Source organism: Melospiza georgiana, chromosome 5 (assembly GCF_028018845.1).
Source record: "Melospiza georgiana isolate bMelGeo1 chromosome 5, bMelGeo1.pri, whole genome shotgun sequence".
In the NCBI taxonomy this organism is placed as follows: Eukaryota; Metazoa; Chordata; class Aves; order Passeriformes; family Passerellidae; genus Melospiza; species Melospiza georgiana.
The window spans coordinates 30,584,415-30,603,325 of NC_080434.1; the positions used below are offsets into that span (position 1 = coordinate 30,584,415).

The 18,911-nt window shown below is 36.5% G+C and overlaps 1 protein-coding gene across 2 annotated transcripts in view; it reads right to left on the minus strand.

Annotated features, from left to right (window-relative positions):
- Nucleotides 1-18,911, minus strand: part of LRBA (LPS responsive beige-like anchor protein) — a 368,385-nt gene that overhangs the window by 217,153 nt on the left and 132,321 nt on the right. For both annotated transcript variants that reach the window (XM_058024236.1, XM_058024237.1), the window contains one exon: nt 42-208. In XM_058024236.1, the coding sequence (XP_057880219.1) occupies nt 42-208 (167 nt within the window). The remainder of the gene's footprint in view (nt 1-41; nt 209-18,911) is intronic.

An 18,911-nucleotide genomic window follows, 5' to 3' on the forward strand; every position in this document is an offset into this window, starting at 1 on the left:
GCTGCACAAAAATATTTTAGAACACCCCAAGAACGCCTTACCTTGGTGCAGAGCTTCCCCAGGCTCCATGCTTGTCTGTCAGGATGTTGATAATTTTCTGTATTAGTTGTGTTGCAGTCACCTGGTCCCGGTACTTGGCTGCTGTGATCAAGTGGTGACACATTTTTTCTTCTTCCCGTTTGTCTGCAGAGTACTGGGCACACAGTGACTGGCAAGAAAATAAATACTTTATTACTCTGCATTTTAATTACATCATCCAAAGGAACTTTGAAGCACTTTTGTATGAGTAATTAATAATAATTAATTACTTATACAAAACCCACTTTCCAGGTTTGAGAACTGAGACCCTGTGCAGCTGCCCACAGGAAATCCATGCAGAGAACCAAGTAGAGGATCTTGGTGTGTCATGAATTCTTTAACCACATCACACACACATGCAAAATTTAGCAAAAGCCAACACATTAATGGCCATGAATGGCCAGACTGCAGAACAAAATATATAAAATAAAAGTGGTTAAGCCTATAACAAAGTGAATAGTTATATAAAAACAATTGCAAATTTCAGAATAATGAATGTCAGTTAGCTGACCACTCCACTCCCATGACTCTTGATTTGATTTGGGCAACCAACTGCTTGCTGTTGCTTATATAAATATATATCTATGAAAGTTAAGGAGAAAAATGCACATTTTTTTCAGATAGAAAACAAAATGGATCTGAGGACTAAATCAATCTTTACCAGGTGGCTTCTAGAAGTTAAGCATATTTGCAGGCCAGCACTGGAAAGTCAGTAACTTTCCCAGCAGTATTACACCTGTTGCACAAACATCTTCTGCTTGCCAACTGGCTCAAAAGAAAATTCTAGCAAATAACAACTGTAAGTCACGCCTACAAACTGAACTCAAAACTATGAGAGATTCTCTGTTACAGCATTTTCTCATAGTTTGGAGTTTTGTTGACCTTGTGAAAATTTGCCTGTTAATAAAGAACTCAAAAAATGGGCATCAAATTTTTATCAAAACCCTATTTTGCTGTGCATGAAAACCCTCAAGAAATTCAAGCATTGGTAGAAACAATAAAGGCTTTTCCCCACTTCAGCACTCTCTGTCTGCAATTTCAGTTTTCATCTGGCCATTCCACAGATCACAAATGCCAGACAAAGCATTTTGGCCTTTGTCGATGATTGGATTATTCTATGATCTAGTTAGGGGAATGGACACAAATGTCTGCCTAACAACAACAAAAAAATTGCTTTTCTTTTGTGAAGCACAGCTGATGCAGACACTAGTAGAATTATTTCTTAGAGGTTAGCTATCAGCACAATGTCATATGCTTTTCAAGTTTAAAACAGTAACAACACTTTATCTATATGTATGTACAAGCCTTAGAAACTTGCTGCAAATAAAAAAAATCAGCAGGCTATGAATGCTACTTATATATGTGTGTATATAAATGTATTTGTCATATAAAGTGACAGAAAGAAAGAATGTGAAAAAAACCCCACAAAATAAAATTTCGCCTTGCGTAGATTTTCGCAGATACTAGACAACAAAAACATACTAAAAGATGAATAAATTTTAAAGAACCATTCCAACAGTTTTAATGTATTTAGGTATTTCCTCAGGATTTCCCCACACTTTACAGCAATGCTCACCTGATGAGCAGACATCCACGAGGAGTGAAGAATAACCAGCTGACTTTCCACGTCAACGGGACATAAAAATTGTCTTTTGTATTCCTACATGAAGCACTCTGCCACCCCTCTTCACAAAAATATAAAATGACTAAACCATACCCAACGTGAACAGGACTTTTCCAGCTCTTTCTGAACACAGCTGTCTTTTCCAATACATTGAACTATTTTGCACCCATGATGATGCCAATTTCTCTCTAGCACTTTGTAGATGTTTCACAAGCTGTTATTTTTAAGTTGCTTGAAAGGGCAGAATTCTAAAAACAAGTGAATAAGGTAAGCTAAGTAGTAAAATGTTTTAAAGTGCTCTTTAATGGATCCTCCTTTACAATTTGAACAGCAACTTTTCATATCTGACATAAAATCCATAGATATAAATCACATTAGAGGGTTATTCTTTCCCCATTATCAATCTCTGTCTCTTTATGGAACATTAAAGTCACATTTGACCTTAAAACATGATAAAATGGAAATCAAACTAGAATGTTTTGTAAAAGATATACTGAACTTGTACCTCTTTAAAAAAAGTCTCTTTATGATGTGATTTTGAACACATTCTTCATTAAATACCAACAAGGATTTTCAAAATGTAGCTGTGGCAAACTAAGAAAAAAAATTGTCTTTTATTGTCCTGACAACTTCCAAGAAAACATGACCAGCCTGTTATAAACTGGAAATAGAACTCCACTTTTCAGGAAATTCACCACTTAACATGAATAGAAATTTGCAATTATACACCAAAACTGAGAGGCTCCCACAGGCATCAATCACATAAAATTATAACATCACTCTAGGAAGAACTCTTAACCATTGCACGTTCTTTACAATGTATGCTTTGCAGACAAAACCAGAAAGAAGTCACAGTTTTTCCAGCTGTCACATGTGTATATAGCTACTAACCCTAAGAAAGCTGTGCAAGAATAACCTTCTCTTTGAGCATACAGGTCTCACCAGTTGTTCACTGGTTCCGTTTCTACCCTCAATATATGCCAAATATACAGCAAAATACAAGTTATTTCTCCACCTCCTTCTCTCAAATACTTTGAATATAAGAATGAAAGAAGACTGGTTCCACTAAAAGAGTCCCAAAAAGACCCATCCTAAAGTAGCAAATCACCACTAGACTATTCTGAAACCACTCAAAAGTCCCTATTTCTCTTCATTTTCCATTTTCCAGATGCCAGGTTCACCCGATGCAGCGCTTCCAAAGATGCGACAGCAGGCTATAAAGTGGTACACAGTCAATGCTTCACACTAAATCCCAATCATTCCATTTATGTAAAATAGAAATCCAGCTTGATTTCTGTTAATGAACAATCTCAAAAAAGTATTTTTATGGCTTTATTTCTTTTTTAGTATTTCATCTCTTGCACCTGCAATGTGCACCCTTGTCATGCCAGAATATGGTTTTACAAATAAGATACAGTTAAACAGAGTTGTCAAACCTTCTTTCCACTGCTGCCTTGGCCTATATGAGTTTAATTACCTGTTTGGGCAAGTGTGCAATGAAACTGTAATCACAAGAGCAGTTCAGTCACTCTTAGGATGAAACAAAGTGTTGTAAGGAGAAAAAAAATGCATTTTCATATACACACCTCACAGATTACCTCCAAAAAGTCTTAAATTCAGTGATTGTTGAGAATTTTACAAAGGGGAAGTATGTTAAGCATGGAATAGAGGCAAGACGCCTCTATTTTCCAACCCTTCATCCAGGACAGAACAAAATCCTTTGCTATTATCACAGAACAGAGTTTTTCCTCTCTCCCGTTGTCTGCCTGGACAAGACTGCAGGCAATTTGAATGTGTAGGTTATCTAAAGATTCATTTATAAGGAACTGGAATTCTGAAGGGCCACAAGGTCATCCAAAAGGCAAGTCACAGATATGAAAATACAGTACATTCGGTATGCAGGAAAAATTCTGGAAATACTGACAGGGTAAATTAGTCTATTCTGCCGGTCTATATTTAAGTTAAAAGTAGGATTTACCTAGTTTTTAGAACTATTTTTTTATCTTTAGAAAATGTCAAGTAAAATATTTTTTCTGCATGGTACCATCTGCATTGCAATTTTGGAGCTGCACCTCTGCAGCCCCAAAATAACAATGTTTTCTACAGGAGATTGAAAAGTTTATTAGTATAGGGTTTTTGAAAGAAATGTTGCACCTTTTTAATTTTATTCTTCAACTCAGATCACTGAACACTTTTACATATGTCAGTTGCTTTGCCTAATTTAGCTAAAAGCTACTGGCTTTGTGACCAGCCTGTCTCAGAGGGTGTCACTTACGAGGAAAAGTCATCCATAAGATAACGCACAGTCTTGCCACTAATGCAAATTCCCAGCAAATAAGGATATTTTAGTAAATGAAGGAGCTCCTCAGTCCTCTGCTTTCACAGATCTTTGCACTTGACCTCTGACCTGAGGTTTAAAGTCTGGACTAAAAATGCTACCCAGGGAAATCTTACAAAGACTCCTGAATAAGACTTAGAAAAATGAAAGCTTAAAACCTCAACAGCGAACAAAAGTCAACCAATGACATCGTCTGACAGCCACCGTCAATTCTGAAGTGATGCCTCTGTCATCCAACGACTCCAAGTATTGATTTCTCTCAGCATGAAAAAAGCTTAAGCCAATGAAATAGATATAGCATCATCCCCCCGATAATAGCCATCAAGGTTAACACCAGCAGAACACTTATCAAAGTATCTCTTCTATTTCTTCTTGTTTTAATGGACTGAACATAATGCAATGGCTTCTCATCTCTCCAACCCATGGTTTTCCAAACCTCATTTATCCACTTTTCCAGCCTTTTATCTGATTTCAACATTAAAAAGAATCTGCATCTAAATCAACTGTTTGTAATACAAATGGGGCAGGGGGCAGGGGGGGAATGAAAAAAAAAAAGAGTAGGTTTACAGCCAGACATTCCTGAGGGGAAAAAAAATGTGCATTTAAAATAACAAGAGGAGGAAAAAAGCATGCAGTTGACTTAGATCATACCAAACACAGACTGGTAAAACTATGGCCATGACCAGAAAAAAAGATCTACCACAATCAATTTGGGTTTGTGATTAGAAAGAAATGTAAGGATCTCAAGAGACATCTGGCTTTAATCAGTGCTGAGTCAACAGCTTTATTTTTTACCTTCAAGTCTCACAGAATTAAGCTTTAGTAAACCCAAATAAACACTAGCAACAGCACTTTTATGCAGATTGTGTATTTCAAGTGAAGCCAATTTAGTACAGTAGGTAAATGAGACAAACTAATGTGAGTTCAACTGGAAAAAAGCAGCTGTCAGAATAAAGAAATAGTGAAGAGCAGAGAAAAATAAAAATCAGATGTCTTCTGCAGTGTCCACTAGCATTACAGACCTTTTTTTAGACTTTTTCTTTGATGCTTATCTAATTGATACTATTTGTGAGACAGCAGCACCCTCAAATCAGAATCAAAGATAAAGCTTTGCACAAGCAAGTAAGATCTCCTCCTTTTTACTAGAAACTGGGATTTCCTACACTACTCCAAAATTCTAGCCCTCTAAGCATCACTGCTAACCACTGGCATAAACAATATGCAGGGAGAAATGTTCTTTTCAAATCCAAGGACCTGTTTTTACTGTAGTTATATACAAACATTTTGCATTCAAATCACACACTAGGATAGGAAGTTTCCTCTCCTCCTCTTTTGCAAATCTGATTTATCAGCAGTCCCTTCATGCTGCTCTAGTTTAAAACAGTCTAAGAGCCTAAAAGCAACACATTTTGGCAATAAATTTAGCATTTTTTTGGGTTTACATTTGGGTACAAGGCATTTTTCAACCTAGAAAGAATCCAAGTACCATTCCCTACACTCTAGAAATGGTAAAGCTCAGCACTCCTGCACAGGTGGCTCTGTGATCTCAGGTTTGATATTAAGAAAAGGAGCCAGGGATGATTTCTTCAGCCTTTCCCCAAGCACACAATATCACCCCTGTGACATTCAGGGGTTTCAACACCACCACAGAGATAAGGGCTGCAGGCACTGAAGAACTTCTACTCCAGTGCAGCAAGCAAGCCAAATCCCCAAAAACTTCTGGAACTGGCACACTCCCTTATTTCATAAGGAACACCCACTCTGTCCAAAAAATGACATATATTTAAATAATCTAAAGATTCACTACACATTCTTAGTGAGGGCCAAATTAAGGTCACATTGTTGTGTTATTTCACAGGTGTTGGATACTTTGTTTTGCTATCTTTTCATACTGTCCCTTATATGCAACTAAAGGTTTTAAAAGGGAGTAAAATAACTTTTAATCAGCTGAAAACATGTAAGTACTGAAGTGGATTAAATACAAAGCTCTGAAATGTCCTCATTCATTCCCTTATTGTGACCACCACCTCTGCAACTGCCTCATTCCACGGGAGCACCACAGTAAGGATTTCCATTGCCTGGAAGGTGGGAACAAAGCACTTCAGCAGCTCTGGCCCCAGCAGCCAAACGCCTGCTTCCTCAGGATTCAGATTTCCAGACACCCTGCTGCCAGCACAGCTCTTTTACAGCTCACAGCACCAGGGCTTGGCACAGGAGTGACACCTGAACAGATTGGAAGTCACATGCACTTCAGGTGGCACAGCTGAATCTGAAGTGAAGTCTCTAAGAACAGGTCACATATTCCAGTGAGGATTTCTGAACAACACAACTTACTAGTTAGGAAGCCCTTAAAGGTACCACGTAAAAAACCAATTTTTCACAAGTTTTGTATCTGATTAGTTCTGAATAATTTTTCATACTAGTGGCAAAAGGTGCATTTCTATAAGTGGGGAAACAAAAATACCTTAAAACATAGAAAAAATGGACATTCTCAATGAGTGAGTAAATGTAGCCAGAATGATTCAGGTGAGCAGATAAACCAAAGGCTAATTTGGAACCTTATTACAAAATTGCTTGTAAAACCACTAGTTCCTGTCGTAAGTGATACAGAGCATTTTGTAATAAAGTTCCAAATAAAGTCACTATAAATGTGGCTTCAGTCTCTGGCTATAAAAAAATGAAAGGCATTTGCATGACATAAAATTCTTTAACTTCTATAGCTATCAAAGAGACAGCTATAAATACTTAGGTATATCAGTATTTAACACCTGACTTATGTTAATGGTCTCAAAACTTACCCTGGAGCAATGTGTATTTTTATATAGGATTCATTATTATATAAGAAGTCACACTCATATTGTATGTAGAATCCTAAGCAAAAAAAAAAAAATCAACATGCCTCTGTTGATTTTGTTATTTCTTGCTTGATACTCCTGCTACATCACACTAACTAAATTTCCCTATAAATTTGCAAAACACATGCAAAGAAAATTCATTTCCAGCCAAAAACCTCTTCATAAACAGTTTTCAAGCTTATGCAAAGTTCCAGCTCTGCAAAAGGCAGAAAGATTAGCCCATTGAGATATCCTTCCAGTCTGGGGTCTGTGTTTCTGGTTCTATTTTATACATAGCTCCCCTCAAGTATTTTCAGGTTTCCCTGTTTAGTGTCTTGGATTCAGAACACAACCCTGAATTTAATCCAGGAGTTTGAGAATGTACCAAAATCTATCAACCAAAGAACAAAGAACAGAGAGGTCACATTCATTTGAGATAACAAGCATTGAGGCATAATAATTCCCTATCTTGCCATGATGGGTTGCATGCCAGCAACAAGCACATCTTTAATAAACATCAGTTCTTTGGATCCACATTGTTTTCAGGCCTGACTGGGTTCCTAAAGATGTCACTTATGAGGCTTAGTGAGAAAATTGCAAAAAAAAATTAAAAAATTAAAAACATGTAATTGTCCTTACAAACACAAATTCATTCCCAAAAAGTAACTCATCTGTTCTTCACCAGTTTCTACCATGGTTGTTCCAAGAGCTGATTTAGTGGTCTTGATGTCTGACAGCTGGGGACCTTTGCAGACTCTCACAGTGGAGAAGGATCACCCTGCCTGGCATGTGTCCTTGAGCAACACTGCTAAATAGGACAAACACGGATTTGCTGGCAAAGTGTTTCCTTCCCACACATGGAAAAAAAGCCCTTTCATTACTACCATTAAGTCATCTTCATCTGCAGAAACATTTTAATTAATTACTAAGCAAAAGTATTAAGGGTGGGTTTTGGTTTGTTGAGGGTTTTTTTTGGTCAGAAAAATTTCAAATTACTAGAGAGAATCTGTGTAAAAAGAAGGATTACAAAGAATTTTATTCCAAAGTCTATTCAAGAATAACATCTTCAGTGCTGCCAATTTACAAGTTTCTAACTTACACTCCAAAATTGCTCTTTACCTCTTTGTAAAATGGGATTCTTGAGAGGCTTATTCTTTCCAAGATCAAGTATTTTAATAACAAGATATTTTGATTAAGATGATGATGAAATGGCAAAGACAAAAAAAAAAAAAAAAAGAGAAGCAAAGAGAAGTATTTTTAAAATATGGTCTATGTGGTCTTTTATAGCAGTTATTCTTTAAAATCATTCCTACTCACTTATTTTGGAAACATGTTAAGAGTCACAATCCCAGCTCTGGCTTAACCTCTGCCTTATCTTAAAGCCTCCTGTCAGAGTTCCTACAACATCAAACTATGAAAAGCAAATTGTTTTAACTTTGTTTTTGACTCTCTCCTTTTTTCCAGTATTCTATGTTTTGTGTTGCATTCCACCTAGAGTATGAGACCTTTTCCTTTACAATTGATTCTCAGGCATTAAGGTAACGTGATTTTTAATGGTAGAACAGCATAAGATGTATAAGAAGTTTTCTTAGCTAACATTTTTTTTATTCAGAAAAAATTCTACCACCCTTGAAAGGTTGACATTTGGCTCTAAAAATTGTTGGGGCAGGACAATTTAATTTCTTTTATAACTGGGTGATTTTACTATCCATAAAAAGACAGCATTTGAAATATTCCCATTACTGGAAGCATGAGAAGACAACAGCCTCTGGATTTTTTTGCAGAAGCCTTCAGTGAAAAACACTCATTCATCCAACTCCAGATCCTTATACTGAACAATACAGAATGCAGACTGAGAATATTACTCTAAAATTCATACTTTTTCTTGCTCTCCTTGTGTAAATGAAAAGACTGCAACAATGTAAGAGACAGCATTGCAACTACCACAGATGCTCCCTTCAGAGAAATGAAGAACTATGTAGCACCAAGGAGTGTTCACTGGCATCATCCTTTATGTTGTCAATTTTACTTTAAAAAATTATATAATACTCCCTAAACCATTTGTTTACCTTTACATAAGAACAGGTAAGAGCCACTTCCTAAATTTTCTCTTTCTCATTTCAATACTACTTTTCAGAACTTGTGAAGTATTCCAAATTCAAGGTTATGATGTTCTTGTTGAGTTTTGATTTTGGCTCTGTTTAAGTTCAGCATACAAAGTTTTTCTCTATCTGTTCTGGGTTTTTTTTTTAAATGGTATGAGGGTGATTTCATATTCACCCTCAATACAGTTATCAGCATTTCCTACCAACAGCTGAATGCAAGGATGTTGGTGTAAGAACACAAAACAGATTACACATTCCAACTGCACAAATCCTGCTTAAGTAGACTCTGCTAATTCAATTCAGTGTAAAATAATAAATTCAGTACTTGGAGCTTGTTATGTTTAGAGCACAAAGCCACACAGAATAAAAAAAAAGCAACACCAATTCTGTGGATTTTTAAAACACAAATCTGAGGTTTGGTGTGAATTACAGTTCACTCCTTAAAATTATAGGTTTTGAAATAAAGTACAGTGACTAATCAAAATCAGCAGCTTCCACCAAGCATACACAAAACTGAAAGAAACTACTGGAATTACATAAAACATTATATAAAACACATGTAAGCAACAGATTTTGGACATACCAAAGAGCCATGTAACAACATCTCTCACACACTTTAACAGCTTCAGTTACACTCCAGCCAATAAACTACATCTAATATTCCAAATTTCTGAACAGCTTCAAACAACTGTGATTCAAAAATAACTCAGGAAACATTCCTCCCTCCTCTCATGCTGACCATATGAAATTGCCTTGCAAAACAGCATTGGGCCAGTGCCAAGATGAGTGATGCTGGCTACAGGGCTCTCAACAACTGCTTAGAAATGAGATATTTGGGGTTTCTAACAGGCAGTACAGGAAAAAACAATCAATATTTTAGAAGTCAGAATATATGATTTTTTTTTTCTTCTGTAAGTTGTTTTTTTTTCTTTTCCCTTGGGACCTCTTCTCCTTTGGGCCAGAATATATGGGTTTTTTTTTTTTTCTTTTCCCTTGGGATCAAGGGCCAGCATGGAGCCAGCACCAGTGAGGATGACCCAGTCCTGCTGGGGTTAGTGGACAGGGAACAGGGCCAACCCTGGCCTCTGGTCCCAAGTTATGACAACATTTGTTTCACAAGTTCCACACATTCTCTATGATATAGCAACCCATCCAGTAACTGAGAATTTTGCTTGCTTTATCCGTCAAGGACTGGCATCAGCCACAAAAGATGAAATCTCCAGCTACTCTAAAGACAACAGACAATTCAGGATAGTTTTGTAAGACTTAAATCTCAAGTTTCTACAAGGACATGCAGGGAAAAGGCTTGAAGCAGCACAAACTTCTCAAAATCCATTAGGCCATAATCTTGGCATTAATACTTAGACATAAAATTTGTTCCTGTAAATTGTTGACAAAAAAAAAAAAAAAAAAAAAACCAAAAAAAAAAAACAAAAAAAACAAAACCAAACAAACAAAACCAGTATCTTTGCACTAGGATACAAAAGAAAAAAACATGGAATGATGACCAAAGGACTTGCACTGCTCATCAGTCACTATCATCACCTTCCAAGGGATCAAAATCTTTTCTTTCAAGATGGCCAGAAATCTTTGAAGATGCATTTTCAAAATAGTGAATTAAAAACAGGGACTTCAAAATTTGAGCAGGAAACAGGTGGGAGGGAGGAGTGGTGAGAAAAGTAACAAGAAACACCTTGTGTGAAGGAAATAGTGAAGACAGTTTGGTTTTCTGATTGGTAAATCTTTCTAAGGATTGACTCTGCCACTTACAGTTGGACTCCAGATTAACAGTGAAATCCAGAGGTTTCTAAGTCACTTGGAAGTTTTTCTGACAAAATAATCACCAGAAGAGCAACTTAACTGCCTGACACATCTTCCTTTTCATGACCTGAGACCATCACAAAAGAATTGGTTCAGCTTTCTCCCATTTAGGTCATAGAGAAAAATCAGTAGAGAGACTCATTGTATAAACACTTCAATAAAAGAGTAACATGAAGCAGGAAGGAAAAGGTTTTTAAACTCTGTTATAGTGATTCCCACTTTAAATACAGGGAAGTTAAGATGAAAACCTGGACTGCAAAGCACTGAGGTAGAAGAGGCAATATGAAAGGACCTTTCAATTCCAGTTAAGAATTCTGCTTAGTGCAGTCTTGTTCCCTTTCTTGGAAAGCTGCACAGATCTACTCAGAAATAAATGTCTGCCTTTAGAAAAGACTAGGACTATCACCCCTGGATGGATGTGACTTGACAGCTTTCCACCATTTTCACCTCCCTGGATCCCAAACATCCCCATCTACTACAAACTACAGATAATGTTATCAATTTAGTTGTAAAATCTTTATTTAACCAATTGCTGTCTCTTTTCAACCATCACTCATGAAGGTGTTTATTTCTGCACACCACAATATTTTTCATTCAAAATGGAGCATTTTCAGAGAAAGGCTGAGGCTTTCAATGGAACAAGAAAGTAAATTATTACACTAAACGCATTTTGTACTAAAAATTTTGTACCATTTTCTCCTGAGTAATATACTAAAAGATAAATGAGAAAAATATTCAATGGAAGAAATATAGGTAACAGTAAAAACCTTGACTGCAAGTGCTTTCAGGCACTACTGACAAACACCTTCAAACATTTTCTAAGCATCTCAGTATGTTGCCCCAAAGCTGATTTTCATAAGTCACCTTCATGTACATAAAAAAAACAAACCTGCAGGTATCAACACTGTCATGCCTCAATCAGGAGACTGCGCCAACAACAAAATGAGACAATTCCTACTAGGATTTTAGTCCAAGCAAGATAATGATGAGGGTAACCACAGCTGGCTTAACCAAAAAGCAATAGATCAAGACAGCTAGCTAGTCAAAATATGGACCAGAATTTCAATTCACTACTCTGTAGGATCAGGACTGTCTTTTAGGCACATCCAAACCTGGTTTGGGGTTGCAAATCAATCTAATGTGAAGATACTTATTCTTTGTTTCTTATATAGAAATATCAGTGTGCACATGCTTGGGTAAACAATGCAGATTAAAAGCACACTTTGTGACCCTAGTAAAGTTCACAGTTTAAAAACGAAAGTATTTTACATTCAGCTCTAAACAGTAGTTTAGTGGGTCAGTAAATGTGTGCATACTGCAGGTACACAACCTTGTACATGGTTTGTTCTTGTACACACAGCTGCAGAGTGAGCTGCCTTCATAAAGTCACTTCTAAATTTGCATTTCAATCACCAGACACTACGAAATATATTTTACAAGTAACACAAATAACAACATCCTAATACCTGCATGCACCAGTGTACCCCAGTAACTTCAGGACTGAAAAGCTTTTACATGAAATGCAGCTAATAGTCAAGTGGACAGGCTTTATCCCAACAGCCTGAACTCAGGTCAGTCATAAATAGTGTTTGTAACTTGGGTGCTTTTGCCAGGAAATGCCAAATGAGAGAAAAACCACGCAGAGACAGCACTCGAGTATAGGGAATTATTTTACAATTTTGTGACTGCTTTCTTCAATCGCTGTTAGAAACAACCTTTTTACATAAAAACAATACTTTTGAAAATGAAATTGTATTTAGAATATTCAAGACTACTGCCAAAAGACTGTCAAATACATCTGGAGTACAAATGATAATATGTTGAATCAAAAGCTAACACCCATTTAGCAATCAGATGCATATTTCATCCTTAATGAAGGCCAGAAAAGAGGAGTTCACTTTATTCTGGATGCAGGTATCAAAGCAGATCTCACAAAGCAACGCAGGCGCATCATCTAAGGATCTTTTTCACATTAAGAATCCTATTAGAAGGAAAACACTAAAAGGTAATTGAATTTCCCTCAGTTATCTTCATCTCTGTCAGCTCCTGCTACAATAACTTACTCTCTAGAGCAGAGATAACTCAATTCTGTCCAGCAAGCATATGTTATGAATCTCCAAAGCAAACTTGTCTAAATCATTCTGGTCTTCTATCAAGGTTGGCTGTAGATATGAACTGTGACAGAAAGCAAACAAATTTATTTTCATCTTTTCAATAATTCGCTTCCCTGTGCCTTGATGGAAGAATCTTAAATATATAAATGTTTCCACTAATTCTGGAATTATAAAGACTGGTTAAAAAACATTTCATCTGAAAGTTAATGCTATTAAAAAATCTTCGATTCCCTAGTCTGCTTCAATAGAAAAAAAAATTGCAGGTTTGAGTTCCTGTAGGCAAAACAGAAACTAAATTATCATGCTGTAATTAACACTTTTTTCTGAATGGTTCTGATATTTATATTTTCACCTTCTGTGGAAGTGTGAAATCAGGAAATAACACCAACAGAAGAATACTCTAATTTCTTTTTTTTCATTTAAGTTCTTAAAACATCAGTAAGCACAAATCCTCCCCTCAAATAAACAAGCTACTTTCACTTAAAAAGTCACATTTTGAGAAGGTATCATGACTTAACTAGACCAACACCACAAAAGCACAGTAAAAGATGAAGCAGCCAAAGAAAGGGTATTTGACAAGAATCAGTAGAGCTAATTCCAGAAGGAGAGGCGAGATAATATGAGATAAGAACTGGTCAAACTAACATTAATTATACAATTCCTGTCAGCTTGTTTCAGGCTCTGCAACATATATGTAAAAACAGTCTGCAGAATGAGTGAATAATGAATTGAGAGAGTTCCTTGCTGACACTCAGCTACTCAGAACCATTCAGTCACAAAGGAGATGTGAGGAACTGGAGGGGAAGCTTGAAGACCAAGTCATCATAATAATGACACAGCACAGGAACTTCACCTTAGATAATAAAACACAGAAAATAATCTAATTTTAGATATAAAATCATCTCCAGTGTGTTCACCTTTATCTTTGCTCCTTTTTGCCATAATTTGGCAGTTATTAGAATTAATCCTTCATTACACTTGTTGGAGTCAGCGTCCCAACTGTAAGCATTGAGTGTAGTCATCAGCCATTATCAGCAACAGCTTCATTCTATTAATTACAACAGTGTAATGAACAGAAGGTGCTCTAGGAAATGCTGTTTGTGATCCTCATACTGTTGGATGTCTCCTCATCCAACCTGACTCACTACCAGGGAAAAGGCATTTCACAACTCAAGCATCACTTCAAATTGCAGAAGAGTGGGAGTATTTTCTGGGAGAGTGTTACTGCATCTTTCAATTAGCTCTTCCTTAAGAATGCACACTTTGACACAGGGTAATAGGCTTGACAGTGAAGCCCAAAGACAATAAACGCATAACAGCAAAGAAATAATGCTAAATGAAAATAAGAATAAGCTCAAGTTTACAACTGAGCAGAGTATTTAAGTCCAACTTAACACTTGAAATACTGAGAAATAACCTTCAGAACCCTGAAGATCTTCTGTGACCTTGTCAGCTCCAATATCAGAATCATTTTAACGCAACGTGTTTCTCATTTAGATCAAACTGAGTTACAATAAAACGCATAGGAGAGATGTGCACTGTCACCAGTGCTTTTTCTTCAAAGCTGAACAATTCCTAACGTTGTTCTTAAAATGGTACATAAGGAATACAAGTTATCTCTGTAAAATAAGTTATATTTTAGTATAAAATATCCAATCAAACACAAACAGGATATTTGCTTTGTTAGTGCTAGAAAATTGCATTCTGTTTACACTGTATTATTTCAGTCCAGATTATTTAAGAATCATTACCTGGCATGAGGTACCATAAAAATCTGTACATGAATAATAAATAAGGTAAACAATACAGATTTATTTTTCATGAATAGGTGAGAACAACAACATTTCTGATGGGAACATCTCATTTGAAGCAAGAAATTTCTTACCAGGCTGGGCTAATTTTCATATTATAAATATAAAAAGATGCAGAAAAACACGGAAAACGTTTTAATAGACAACACAAAACCTGTATAAAAAGATACAATATTAAGGGTTCAAAGGAAACATATTCCATCCAAAAGAAGGGGTTTTTTTAAAAACAAACAAAAAGCTAGAATGGTTAAGCTGTAGAAAGAAATTAGAATTCTTCAGTAAGTCTCCCCAGAAAAGGAAAACAGAAAAATATGTTAACTACAGCATGATAGCTTTAAAACCAGAATGAATCAGGTCAAAAGAGATGGAGGAACAATTGCATAAAGCCATAAAAGGCAGCATTAAATTATTTTTCAAACAAATCAGGAGGAGGAAGCCCATTAAGGTGTCTCTGTAGAGCTAATAGAAGATCAAAGGGTAAAAAGCTCTCCTGGAACACATGACCACCGCAGAACAGAAATGCTATAAAAGAAAACTGGGACAAGAACAACTGCTGAGAGCAGGCAGTGCCCACTCAGGTGATCCAGAAAAACTCAGGGATGAGCACAGCCACCAGCTGCATTGCTCTTGTTCAAACTGCCTCAGTGCCAGAGGAAAGAAAGATGCCAAATGGACTCTGGAGGACTGCTGGGAGCAACATGGCAATAAGTCTGAAATTTCTAAAAGGCAAACTTGGAGCTGTGTTTAAAGCAAAAAGCAAACAAAGGAATAAACACACTGGCAAGAGCCATCATTGCCTTTGTAAAGGAAGTCAGGCTTCATTAAATTTCTTTCAACAAGCCACTCAAGACACAGACAAGAAGGATCAAGCTCATCAAGTCTGAATGCCAAAAATATATTTAAACAAAAGCAGGATGAGGCAGGGCAGATAGGAACATCTTATGATGGAGTTCAGATGTATTCCTATAGAAAAACATAAATTCAAAGACCTACAGAGAATAGATTATTTAAGCTTACTGGTAATTTCTAGTGAATACAATAATCTGTAACAGTACTTATGAGAGGGGATAAACAGTTTTAAAAAAGAAGTTTATCATTCACAGGAAGAAAAAGATAAGTAGATGTGTTAAACATGTAAAAGAAGTGAGAAAGGACAGAATAAATTGAAATCTCAAACATTATAAAACACTGTGCATAACCTTCCTGGATATTTTTTTTTCAAACTACACTTAGTCTCCTTCATTTTACATGAGAATCACAAAAATTGCCGCCTCAGGAATAAAAAAAATTTAATCTCTTAGTCTGGGACTTGCCAACATATCACAGCAGAACAAAACTGGTTAATCCTCCCATGAAAAAAAAAATATTCTCCTCTGCTCAGCATTTTGTAAATGCCTTTGAAGCATTTATAATACCTCTAAAATATGTTTAGAAATAAAGTCAATTTTTTTCTTCCTACTACTGACAGACAGATGGTGCTGTAACACCTAAACGTCCCAATGCAAAGGGCAGCATTTATTTAAAATTTAAATTTGAAAGAGTCAAGCCCATTCATAACAATATGTGTAAAGCCTAGTTTTTCCATGAGGGAACATCTAGCTTCCTTCATGTTGCCCCATTACATTTTTTCAGTCTTAATGACAACAACTTTTGGGCGTATTCCTGCAGCTTGCACTATCCTTCATCTCCATGTGCTCTGTGGAGAACCAGCACAGCTGACTCACTCTAAAAGAGAGAATTCCCACTGAAATCACTACAATATCTTTTGTTTTAATAAATAAGGACATTACTATTAAGCGTGCTGAAAAACACTTAATATAAAAGGATGTTCTAAGAGCCACAGAAGGATTTTTTGATGCACAGGTTCTATAACAAAGGAGCTTTTGTTAAAACCACCAGTAAACTATGGAAAATAGGGATCCAGTCAAGTATTGAAACGTTTCCCACAGCAACTTCTTATTAGATACAGAAGCAACAATCATATACAGAAACTACAAAAACCTCAAATACCTTTCCATAATTCTTTCAAGGGCTCTCAAACATTCCCTTTGACTTACAGGTATTCTGCCAGAATTGACACGCAGTCACTTTCAGTGACTTCCTCTGATACAAATAACATATTTCGAAATTTAATGCTTAGTGCACCAAAAGGGAACAGATCTGGAACACAGAAGATTATGCATCAAGGGAGGCACTGGATTTTGCCTTCTGCCAAGGAACAGAAAGCAAAAAGCTCCATTCAGTCACTACTGGAATGCTTGCCTAGCCTTGCATCCTACCTCTGTCAAGGCAATACCAGTTTGAAGATTCATTCCCCAGCAGGAGCCATGAAGTAAAACATTCTGTTTATCACCACAGCCTGTAAATTGACACTGAATAAGAATTAAAACTGTGAGGAAGTCCAAGTCTTCCGCATGAAAAAACATAACTGAACACAAAAGGGCAACAAATTTTACAGCAGCTGGAAATGCTAGATTTAATTATTGAAGAGAAATCATGCAGAGAAGTTAGCTGCCTAGCATGATTTATAACAAATGCAAAGAAAAGTCATGTGAAATTCTCAGTTAATCAACAGAAACAGCCAATAACAAGAATGCCAGCACTTTCTATTTCTATGGATGACAAGAGTTTGAAAAAAAATAAGACCAAAATTCAAGGGGATGACACCACACAATCTCTCAAAAATGACACTTTGGGGAGGCAGGTTATTCTGCCAATTAGAGGAGCAGTAACATTTAAGGGAAAGAGTACCAAGGGGTTTGTTTTCCTAAGAATGAAGAATCTTTGTCCAGCCATTATAGAAAGTTTCCTGAAAATTATTGTGTGGCACTCTCCACTGCTCTTCGACACACAACATAATGAATAATTATGTATTGCACATTTTCCTCCATTTTCCTAACTTTTCATGTGATTCTTCCATGCAAAAAAGCCCAAAACACCAAAACCAAGACAAAACACAAACAGCAAAAAAAGAAACCATGCTCCTGGAAGAGTCATCAAAAATACTCAAGCACTGAGACTTGGTATCACAGAATTTTGCCTAAATCCATCCAAGAGCAAACCAAAGCTTCACTAGAAAGATGAAAGACGGAACAGTCCATGCCTAAAAACCTTGCAGGTTTACTTATTTAGAATTCTATAAATATGTATATTCACCCAGAAGTACATCAAGAGATTTACAGAAGACAGGAGGCATAGCCAAGGCAATGGGCACTTCTGCCATAAATTATAAAATAAAGTCAATTAGAGTACAAAATTCCCCCCTCCTCGCACCAAATCAAATTATTCCCATAGGCCTGACTCCACAGCAGTCTGCACAGATAATCTAAGACACAGTGACAATCACCACATTTTTCAAGGTCATTTCTAGAAAAAAACCTGGGTGGCAGCATGAAGCTATCAAAAAGGGGTGCCTCTTCAGGATTTTCAACTCTGTCAAACAACAAGGGTGAGATTTGAAAAATACCTAAGAAATGTACATATAAACGCAAAGGACAACGGAGAAAATTTAAGGTTATATGGAACTACTCCTTATACAGGTAGCAGTGAAAAGACTTAAGTTCCAGAAAGAGAGAAAACTGGCATGGGAAGACACATGTAGAATAGAAAATATTTTTTTCTATTTCCATCAGTTTAAATCTGTCCCACTGAGGCACTTGAGATTTACTGCATATCCAAAGTTACAGCAAAAATGGAACAACAAGACCAAAAAAAAGAAAACAAAACCCAAAAATATCCTTGCTTAAGAGACTCTTCCCATGTTTTTGATCATCCCACCACATGGAAAGGGTTCCTCTCCATGTTCTTGCCAATGCAGGGCCCCACCACACAGAGACAGAGCAAAGCCCAACCAGAGCTTACACAGCAAAGTTCATACATGCTGCATTTACTGCTGCTTCTCTGTCTCCTCCTGGATGGGAAAAAATTGACAGGTGGGCATTTCTCAAAGCACTTCTGGAAGGAAAACATCTCTCCTGTACGGGCAATGAATTAAAAACCAAACAGGAGTGGCACCCATACAACTTTTAAACTATCACCAGTCAAATAATTGTTTGCATAACATTTCTAAGATGCAGTTTTCAGCACAGCAGTGCTTTTCCTGTATTACCTATTTTCCTAGGCTTTTCCTTCCCCTTAAAATGACCATCCTTATCCCATTTTTAACTGAATATATACAATTACACAT